Source organism: Eulemur rufifrons, chromosome 8 (assembly GCF_041146395.1).
Source record: "Eulemur rufifrons isolate Redbay chromosome 8, OSU_ERuf_1, whole genome shotgun sequence".
Lineage (NCBI taxonomy): Eukaryota > Metazoa > Chordata > Mammalia > Primates > Lemuridae > Eulemur > Eulemur rufifrons.
In genome coordinates, this window is record NC_090990.1 from 96,760,140 (window position 1) to 96,771,300 (window position 11,161).

At 39.8% G+C, this 11,161-nt stretch overlaps 2 protein-coding genes across 2 annotated transcripts; one reads left to right on the forward strand and one right to left on the reverse strand.

The window, feature by feature from the left end:
- Positions 1-512: 512 nt before the first annotated feature.
- LOC138389863 (olfactory receptor 10J3-like) lies at positions 513-1,699 on the forward strand. The gene has a single exon (XM_069478517.1). The coding sequence runs from the start codon at positions 613-615 to the stop codon at positions 1,552-1,554; it is 942 nt and encodes a 313-aa protein (XP_069334618.1). The 5' UTR covers positions 513-612; the 3' UTR covers positions 1,555-1,699.
- Positions 1,700-7,136: 5,437 nt separating this feature from the next.
- On the reverse strand, positions 7,137-10,697 carry FCER1A (Fc epsilon receptor Ia). The gene is made up of 3 exons (XM_069478518.1): positions 10,466-10,697; positions 8,771-9,025; positions 7,137-7,294 (listed from the first exon to the last, which is right to left on the reverse strand). The coding sequence occupies exons 1-3, from the start codon at positions 10,695-10,697 to the stop codon at positions 7,137-7,139; spliced, it is 645 nt and encodes a 214-aa protein (XP_069334619.1).
- Positions 10,698-11,161: the final 464 nt, after the last annotated feature.

Sequence of the window (11,161 nt, forward strand, 5' to 3'; positions counted from 1 at the left end):
ACATCTTTATCCATTCATCTTTCAATGGGTATCGGTTATTTTCATAACTTGGCTATTGTGAATCGTGCTGCAATGAACATGGAAGTGCAAATATGTCTTTGAGATTCTGATTTCATTCATGTACATGAACAGATGCACAACATCATTAATTATCAGGGAAACACAAATCATAACCACAATGAGACATCACCTCACAACGTTAGAATGGCTAGTATCAAAAGAAAACTGTTATTAAAAGCTAACAAAAGTTTTCTCAAAAAGTTAAAAATAGAACTGGCATATGGTCCAGCAATCACACTTCCGTGTATATAATCAAAAAATTAAAATCAGGTAGTTTACCTACAAATCCCTTTTAATATGTTTCTACTTTCCCTCTCATCTCCTTCTGTTCTCAATCCCAGTATCCTAAAGTAACCTTCTATAAAACCAAAGAAGAGGTATTCTGATCAATTGTCCAAGAGATGAACACTGGTGACCCCTGGGGTCTGGGCCTTCCTCAGATGATGGACACACTCTGTACTGAAGGCCTTGGTCCAGCCTACTTTGTTTCATGGTTGACTCATCATATCTTTCTTTCCTTTGCCCAGCTCTTTCAAACCTAGACTTACCTCAATGCCAAAGCCAAATTCCACTTTTGTGACTGAGTTCCTCTTTGAAGGTTTCTCTGGCTTTGAGTGGCACCAAAGACTTGTCTTCTTTGTTATCTTTCTAACTTTGTACCTGCTAACTTTCTCTGGAAATGTGATTATTGTTACTATTATTCACCTGGACCGTCACCTCCACACCCCCATGTACTTCTTCCTGAGCATCTTATCCATCTCTGAGACCTGCTACACTGTGGCCATCATTCCTCGTATGCTTTCTGGCCTCCTGAATCCTCACCAGCCCATTGCCACCCACAGCTGTGCCACTCAGCTCTTCTTCTATCTCACCTTTGGCATCAACAACTGCTTCCTGCTCACGGTCATGGGATATGATCGCTATGTGGCCATCTGCAGCCCCCTATGGTATTCAGTCATCATGGGTAAGAAGACCTATGTCCAGCTGGCATCTGGGTCACTGGGAATTGGCCTGGGCATGGCCATTGTCCAAGTAACATCTGTGTTTGGCCTTCCATTTTGTGATGGCTTTGTTGTCTCCCACTTCTTCTGTGACGTGAGACCCCTGCTGAAACTGGCCTGCACAGACACCACTGTCAATGAGATCATCAACTTTGTTGTCAGTGTCTGTGTCCTTGTCCTACCAATGGGTCTGGTCTTTATCTCCTATGTCCTCATTATCTCCACCATCCTTAAGATTGCTTCAACTGAAGGTCGTAAGAAGGCCTTTGCCACCTGTGCATCCCATCTCACAGTGGTCATCATCCACTATGGCTGTGCCTCCATCATCTACCTTAAGCCCAAGTCCCAGGCTTCCCTGGAGCAGGACAGACTCATCTCAGTGACCTACACCATCATCACTCCTCTGCTGAACCCTGTCGTGTACAGCCTGAGGAACAAGGAGGTCAAGGACGCTTTGCACAGAGCCATGGGGCAAAAGCCCCTCTCCTTTTAATGAAGAGAGGTTGTGAAGGTTTTTTCTTTGAGTTTATAAATATGTATTACTTTTTAATGCCATTCCAATAATGCCTTTAAATGTGGGATCAAGAACACTATACTAAATTAAATTGGGTGATAAAACTGGAGGTTTCCTTTTGAGGAATACTTTTAAGTATACTTGGCATATACTTAAGAATGTAGAGAAAAAATGTGCATGTCTGGCTTATGCATACCCGGTGCACTCACACACAGGTGCACACAGGTACACACATTCTTAGAATATTTTGAGTTATACAAATCCATTGAGACACAAAGTCCAGCAGGGTTCTAAAAAGCTAATGAACAAAGGGTTTGGGAACCACCTCAGAAAAACTTTTCCGTTGTTATTAAGGGTTTTGGAGTAATTTGTTCAACTTTTTACAAGTTAGTGAGGAGACACACATGCATATACATTTCTGTGGGCACTGAAGGCTTTCTTGTAATATGTCTTTTCTGCTTGTTAATATCCCATCACAGCTTGGGGGATCTTTAAAAGGCTGGTGGAACACGTTGCAAGTAGATGGAACTGCCCCACCTGAGTTGGGAATAAGAAATGCAAAGGTGGGAAAGCAAAAAAGCATCAGCTACAGAGAACATAGAGGTGCATTGTCCACAGCTCTGAAATGCCCAGATGAGAAAACGCAGATTGAAAAAGAGATCATGATGAAAAGCTCAAAACATTTCATATATTCAACACAAGATGAAGAGGATGGATGTTGGAAGGGGCCAAGCAAAAGTATAGTTCCTTTTGCAGGGTAGACGTAAAACTCTCTGAAATAGTGTTATAAACATAAGCACTTTAACTACAATTTCTGAAAAAATTTTTAATGAACAGAAGTCTGAAGAGTGACTTAAAAATTTTCCAGTGAGCTCCTAAGGCTGTTGGACTTACTCCCAACTTTAAACCTGACTTTAAAACAGCACTTCATGACTGAGCATCACAAAAGGTAAAAGTGTATGCTCTGGAGCAAGGAAGGATCTCCTCTCTCTCATCCTTTCACTCCACTCTGGCCTTCAATAGTGAGGAACAAGCATGCCATGAGTCTCAAACTTAGTTCCTGCAGTATCCAGAATCCATCCAATCCAACTGAGTGATCCTTCAAAGGCAAGATATCACTTCTGAGAGTGTCATGAAGTCTGCTGGGGGCTGAAGGGTGGGGCAAGTCAGTGGAAATGAACACATCCTTTAAGTCAAGTTAACATGTCTTGCTTTGCAAAAAACACTGTCATGTGAGGTCTGGGGATAAAAGATATCTTTGGTTTAGTGTCCAGATTTCTAGAAATGATAGTGACAGTGCATTTCCGTGAAGTTGGAAAAAAAAATTTTTTAGAAAATGTGCTTAGCAGTTCTAGGTAAAAGCTGTTGTGTAAATGTCTGGTAGTCAGTACCACCCTGCCTTTTATGTGAAGTTGTATTTTATGGGTCTGTGGCACATCACTGGATGGCACCATTTCTGGACCCCCACATCCATTCCCCCAAGCTTCTGGGAGTGCCTTAGGCTGACAGTTCTCAGTTGAGTCCCTCTTCAGGAATTGTCCTTATAAAGAGCTGCTTCTTCCAAAGGAAAGGTCACATTCCCTTTCCAGGGATACAAAGCCTCCAATGATTTGTCTATTTCAGGTTATTGCATCAGTTTAAGATAATTATGAAGGCCTCTCCCAGCTTCCTAGCTCTCATTTGTGAGATGGTCACAGTTTTTGCTGTGACTACATCACATTTTGACTTCTCTCTCTGCCTAATCCTACTTCCTTCACTCCCTCACAGGTGTAGATGTTGAGATCACTCCTTAATAAACTTACTGTGTTCAAATCTCTGTCTCAGAGTCTGTTTTCTGGGGAATCTAACCTGCCACATTTTAAGATCCCATTTCTAGAACTGCAGTTCACATAGCAGAGAACCCAAATTTTCACCCTTGTTACATTCTAATAAAGGCAGATCAGTGGCCTATATTTTACTTTAAAAATTAGTTTCATCCTATTTATTGAGCTGTATTTACTGTGACTCAATTTACTTGGCAGAAGTGTACTATTATCTTCTTGGAAACTGGTTAGAAAATTAAAATCTGAATTTCTCTCAGAATCCACAAGACGTCATTTTTTTTCTCTTCAAAAAATTTTCTGTGAGCAACTTCAGTTTTGCTGCAGCCTGATGCCACTACCTTGCAGTGAGATTGCTGATCACTGTCAGTGTTATTTGAAAAACTGAAAATAACAGGAAAGACTGAAAGTGGGACTATGTCATTCCAATTTTCATGGAGGGAAAGAGAATTGGTGCCATAAGTGAAATATACAAGTGAATTTGATTGCCCTCCTGGGTCCATTTATAGAGTTAAATGTTTGCGGTGGGAATGTTGTGGAAGTGAAAGCACCAGATGGGGACTTGGGCTCAGTAAGTGACTGTCCAGAGCTAATCGGATGATCTATGGCAAGAAGACAGCTCCACTCTCAGAGGTTGTCTAGGGACCTAGGCTGGAGGTGCCTCCGCCATCTTTAACATAAAACTTCCATATCTATGTTCAAGGAACCACTCTGTTGTCACCATTCCCCATTTAATGAGAAGAGGGAAAAAGTAGAGCCTTTCTTCAAGTCTCAATTCCCCAGCATACTGACAAGGTGGATCATTTATCTGAGTCTTCACTTTAGAGGTGGCCATGGGACTTGGTCAAGTCAGTAGGGAGCTACTAACTTGATTTTCAGAAAACCGACCCATAACTACTGCAAATTCATGATGATTTGTGTCTGCCTAGAGCAAAATCTGCTCTATGGGCTGGCCTAGACCAATTTGGTAAGAGATCAGAGGTGATGGAGGCATCCCCATAGGTGAATCTAGGATGAATCATCTTTATAATATATGTATTCCCTCTTTGGCATAGTAGAAAATATTTCATATATATTAATATATAAAGACATCTTTATAAATACAATATTTTGGGGAACCACAAAATACTCAGGCTCCAACTTCATGTTCCCCATTCCTTTGGGAGCAGAGGATGTATGACTATCAAAAAGAAAATGTGGGCCGGATGTGGTGGCTCACACCTGTAATCCTAGCACTCTGGGAGGCCGAGGTGGGAGGATTACTTGAGGCCAGGAGTTCAAGACCCACCTGAGCAAGAGTTGCAGGCTCCATCTCTACAAAAAATAAGGGAAGAAAACTAGCTGGGAGTGGTATTGCACAACTATAGTCCCAGCTACTCAGGAGGCTGAGGCAGGAGGATCACTTGAGCCCAGGAGTTTGACATTGCAGTGAGCTGTGCTGAGGCCACTGCACTCTAGCCAGGGTGACAGAGTGAGACTCTGTCTAAAAAAAAAAAAATGGAATTTAGATGCATGGAAGATGAAAGAGCACAGTGAAGGGAGAGACCAATGCATGGAGAATGAAGGAAACAGTTATACTGGAGCTTCTTGAGGAATGCATTCTGAGCCTTTGTGCCTGGGTAATCACCACATAGGAACAGAATGACAAGGTAATAAATGACAAAATGCCTGGGCTCCAAGGGACCTGAGAAATAGAATCTCAGAGACTGGCAAGTAACTTGGCTCAATCACACAGCTAGTTAGCAACGTGATCTAGTTAGCAGATCTGTGTTCTATCCATAGCTTCCTCAAGCTTGGAGTGAGGATAAATGGGGAGGTAAAAGTGAATTGTGGTACTCAAGAAACTAGAAAATCTCTCAGAAAATGCGTCTCAAGCTGATAAAGCCTGGACTTTCTACCCATGCCAAGTACCCATTCTTCATTCTGAGTCATTTGGCCTCAGACCCTTGTCTAAAATAAGGGAGAAACTTGCTCTCTAGCCTGATGCTTGTGATGCTGACACACTGTATAGAACACTGTGGAGTAAAGTGTGATTAATGAATGTGGTGGCAAGACTGGTCCCAAGGCTGTAACCTGAAGTAGGTGGCGGGGAGATGGCAGAGGAAGTGTCCTGGAACAACACCAGGGAGCCTCCTATGGAAACTTTTCCTGGACTGCTGTTGCTGAAGAAATCTCTTCATTCATCAGACTTATATACTACGTGAAGGTAAGTGACAAGACTGGTCACTCGGAATGAGGCCATTTCTCATCTCCTTGAAATAATTTTTTCTTTAATTTAGGAGAATGTGAAAAAGGATCATACCAGATACCTGTTTAAATTTTTAAAAATCAAAAAGAAAAGAAAACAATAAAATAAAAAGAAACTTTCAGTAATTTCTTTCTGCTTTGTGGCCCAGAAAAATTCCTTGGAAAAAATAGGACTCATGGATATCTAAAAATTGTCTCCCCAGATATACTTCCTCAGGTTATTAACTCTTCTAAAGCATGGGCACTCTGATCTCTCATTGGCTGCCACGAGCTCATGGTCAGCACTGGTAATATGTTCCCTCTCTTCCCTAGTGCTTTATCTAAGCCCCCAGTATAACTATCTCCATTGGCAGAGGCATAGGGGGAAGTAGTAGCAAAGACTGAGTCTCATATTGGTGCTAAAAATTTATAAATTTTTATAAATCTTTGCAATTGTTAAAGAACTTTTAAATACAGCTTCTTACTTGTTCTTACAAGAACCTTGGGAGGTAGACAGGATGAGTACTATCATTCTTATTTTACAAATGAAATACTAAAGCCAATGGATGTTTAGGAAGATTCTTCCAAATCACAAACTTTGGAAGTGGGAGAGTCAGGAGTTGAGTTTACGTGTTTTTCTGTATGGTTGAGTCTCTTTCTAATATATGGCTTTATAATAGGAGAAACTTAATCCCATTTACTCCATGATAGAAGCATAAATGTGGTGAAAATATAAAATGAAAGGTAAAATACACAAACCAAAATTGTCTAGCTCTTTTGCCTGAGATCTTATTCTGTCCTGGACTCTTTTCACAGATGAAGGATCTGATTATTATAATTTTTTGGAATTTCTCTAAAATGCTTAGTTCAATGCTATATTGAGATACAAGATATAAGTCCAAGATGTAAGTTTGGGAGATATTAGAGGGAAGAAACAATCATAGGGGAATTCTAGAATAGACTTCACTTTTAGAGTCCTGTGGTTCAAGATTTCCTCTGATTCTGCAAAGAACCAAAAGCTTGTAGTAAGGTGAAGAGAGAGTATAAAAATTATCAACCTCACTGGTTCCCTACCATATCTTCTCATTCCTATAATACTTACAATAATCAAGAGAAGACATTTCTAAATCTAGAACTTCATGTTCATGCCTCTAGAAGAAAACAAACAAACTAGCTAGCCTTGAATTTGCAGACACGTCCTGTTATATGGTTTCATACTAATTTTATTCAAATTGAACCTCTCTTTTACAAAAGCTACTGAATGAATATATTTGATTTTTCATTTATTTAACCAATGTTTATTGAGCACTCACTATTACATGCCATTTAACCAGTTTTGGTTGGTTTATTGAAGCAGTTCTATAAATCCTTGAGCACAGGATTTTCTATGTACGTTGTAAGCTGTGTTTGACAATTGAGAAGTAATTGCTGATGCTGGGAAAAAAAATTGATGTTGCAAATGTTTCTTGAGTAATGACATCAGTCATTTTTGGGGTCTGGGCTTAGAATGTGGGTTCAGAAATTTTTTGCCTTTTCTTCTTTAATCTTCTTAATCTTTAAGAGAAATGCGAACTGCCGCTGGGTTGAGATAAATAACCATGTGTCCGTGGCAAACAGAATCACCACCAAAAATGGGATAACATATTGCAGCTGGTAGTACTCGCTTTGGGGAGCTACAGTGGAACATAAATACAACAAGAAACATAATTCATATTAGTAATTGAAGAATGATTTTCAGAGCTTCATCCTCCCTAAGGGAAGGACCAAGTGTCCTCCATTTGTAGCGTTATGTGGCAACCAGGAGCACTCAGATTGAGTTCCTCAGTCGGAACTCCTGGAGCCCTGGGAAGTCCTGAGCATTCCCCCATAACCCCTGTCTAACAGTTACTCTAGCCAGTGTGCCCAAGGGGGAAAGTCATAGGGAAGATGACCCCGTTCTTAAAGCTAACAAGATCAGCATCTACATATGATTTGGGTGCGGAAAGGAGACAGAGTGAGGCCAGGGGGTCACCAGTGCCTTTCTCAATCAATCATCATTTCTTGCATGCCTACTAGGTGATATGAAGATATTAGACTAGCTAAGTTGCCTTTCAGTTCTATTATTTTGTGATTCTGTTATTCTATTTATACTGTACTGGTTTTGTGAGTATTCTAGAATTATAAAGCACCAGAATATTACAACTCGAAATCACTTAAGATCACCTAGACCAGTGGTTCTCACATGGGCTATACATTGCCATTACCTGAAAGAGCTTTTAAAAAACACTGATGACCAGGCCATGCTCCAAACCAATTAAATCAGAATTTCAAGAGATGAGACATGGACATCAATAGTTTGTTAAGTTCCTCAAGTGATTCTGATGGAGTCTAGACCAAACTCTCTGTTTTATAGATGAAGATAGTAGAGGTCTAAAGAAAATTAAGTAGCATTTTGGTCTCAAATTAATTAACAGAAAACTGCTATTTAGGGCTCAATTCTAAATTTTGGCCTCGTGCTTTTTTAAACATTAGTATAAACAAAGTGAGCCAAGAAAAAGGTCTGATTTTCTCCTTGCAAAGCAAATATTACAAAGTCTCCCTCTCTTACCTGGAGTTTGGAAAGAATAGGTTTTTTAATAGGCCATAGAGGCCTGCCCTCTCCTGATCAATCCCATTTCCTCATCCCCCAATACACTGGCACTCAGCTAACTGACTTGGTTTCCTTTCCCAGCCCTCCTAAGCTGGAATGGACCATTCCAGCTGTTCACATACTTGGTTCCTTCAACTTTGAAACTTTCTTTTAATTTGATAAATATAAGTGTTCTCCCCAGGACCAACAGAAGACTTTGGGATTAAAATAATAATCACAATCTGTTATGCTTGAGTAGTGCTTAACAGTTCACAAAGCCATCCCACGAATATAACCACATTAATCTTGATAAAAATTTTATAGTGTGAGCAGGTATTACTATCACCATCAAATAAACAAATAAGGACCCTAAGACAGAGATTGAGATAGGTACTATAACCCAGGTCTTCTTTCTGCCAAATCTAGTAGCCTTTCCAGCATATTACATATCCCTATTCTACAAGCTGCAGCCACTTAAGGCTGAGATGTCCTCTTTTCCTTCCCCTGATATGGACTTTTCCTCTTTCATTTGCCAACTCACCTTTTATAACTGTAATATTGAGGGGCTCAGAGGTATAATTAAGTCTCCAAAGGATGCCGTTGCAGTGATAGGTGCCACTGTCTTCAGTGGTGACACTTGGAATGGAGATGTTGTGGTTCTCATACCAGTACTTGAGAGCTTTGCCATTCTTGTAGTAGGTCACCTTGTAGACATTCCGATCCTTCCAACCGTGACACCTGAGGATGAGGGGCTTACCCTCTATAGCCTCTCCAGAGGTCTGAAGGAGCAGCCAGTCTGAAAAGCATTCATTATGTTATTTAACAATCAATGGGGGCAGGGGGTGGGGGATGGATAGACAAAATTAAAATAAAAGGGGTAATGCATAGAGTATGTGTCAGAAACCATGAATTATCATTAACCCACTTCTTGGCTCATAAGGTCAATAAAAACGAAATGCAAAATAATGCTTAGAGCCTGTCTTCTATATTGATAAATACTTCTCCTGAAAAGTCCATCTGGAGCCATAAAGTCTCTTGGACCTTTCTGCTGAGCCCATACATGGAAGACCTGAAACCCAGAATTCTTTTCAGATCTGTTCTTGCTAGTTCTAGTCACTAATGAGAAACTAAACATATTCTACTCAAGAGAGTGTCTATTTTGCCCTCTCTTCACAGGACCTTCTTAGTTCTACTGTCAATCACAGTTGGCTCAAAAACTTCCTCAAGACATGTCTCCCAATTGAAGTTAATTAAATTAATTATTTTAATTAGCTGTGTAATTCTTCATTTAATATCCTCTTCTCATTTAGCTCTATGCTCCAGGAGGTCAGGAGCCCCGTTTGATTCTACATTATATTTCCAGTGCCTCACACAATAAGTAGGAATTGGTAGGTACTCAGCAAATATTTGTCAATAATGAATCCATAAAAGACAAGAATCAGGTTCTATGGTTAATGCCATTGTAAAAATTAAAAAGCAGTCACAAAAGGAGAATTTTGAATGGAAATACGGCTAACTTATATGGCAAGCATATTTTATTTAGAACCAATCCTTGAGGATAAAGAAGCTATTCTCTATTGCTTTAGTTTGTATTTGGAATTTGCACGTGGATGGTTGAAACATCTCTTTTCACTCAAGAGAAAAATATAACGTATAACAGTGACCTCTTCGTCACTATTGGAAATCATTAGCTTGTTTATTCAGTGTTTACTGATTAACCCACAGTATGCCTAAGCATGCTGTGCTAATTTTTGGCTGTAGGAGAGGGATAAAGGTGAAACAAACATAAGATTTGTTCTTAAGTAACAATAGAGGACACAAGGAATGTACACAGATATCTTTCAAAATGAGGAGTACAGTCTAATATTCAGGTCATAGCACATGAATTATGAATACCAAATCTTTAAATCAAACTTTTTGATCCTATTCCAGATGTACTTTGAAGTGTTCACATATCTATCGTGCCATTTGATCACATAATATACATCTGTATACAGGAAGAAAAGATAGAGAAAAATAGAATAGAAGAATAATATTGAGAGATGACCATAATATTGAAAGAAGACATACATGTAGGCAGGAATGGGGTACAAGAAGAGAGGTGGAGAGGTCTTGAATGAGAGGCCCTGAGTCCCATCCTGGTGGCCTAAGCCTTGGAATAACCTGCTTTCTTCCCACCTTCAGATGAGCCATTCCTCACATGGGAGATCTGTATTTCCATATCTCTGGAACTTACCACTGAAGACTTCCAGGTTCACAGTTTTACTCTGCCTAAATCTTCCGTGCTGACATGTATATTCCCCACTGTCCTCAAAGCTGGCATTCACAATGTTCCAATTTGAAGTTGTCACTGGTGAAATTGTACCATTGTGGGTCCACTTGGTGAAGCTGACATTAAAGGGATTGTTACTACTACATAAGAGAGTCACATTTTCTCCTTTAAATATTCTATTCCACTGGGGCTTCATGGACAATGAAGATTTCTGGATGATTTCTAGAAGATAAAATTATGGAAAGAGATGTGGAAGGAAAAAATATTATTGAAAGCTGTCCAGGTTCAAAAGTACAAACATACCAATTTTTATACAATCAATGGTCAGTCTATCCTTGTATTACTGGTGATAAGACCCTGTCCTGATTCCTACGGGAAGGATTAAAGGATGGACAAAGCAGCATTGTGGCCCCACGGAGCTCCCAACCTAGGGAGAAAGACAGGACACAAATGCAGGAGATTTAAACAAAAACAAACAAATCAATTTACTATATGATTTGGGACAACTCACTCTAATTCTCTCAACTTCAATTTCAGTATCTGTAAATGAGGACTGCAGTCTCTTTTCAGGCAGTGACAATGTCTGTCATGCTCAACAATTGCTCATAACAATGGCTGGTATGTAGTAAGTGTTCATTAAATATTTGTTGAGTAACTGAA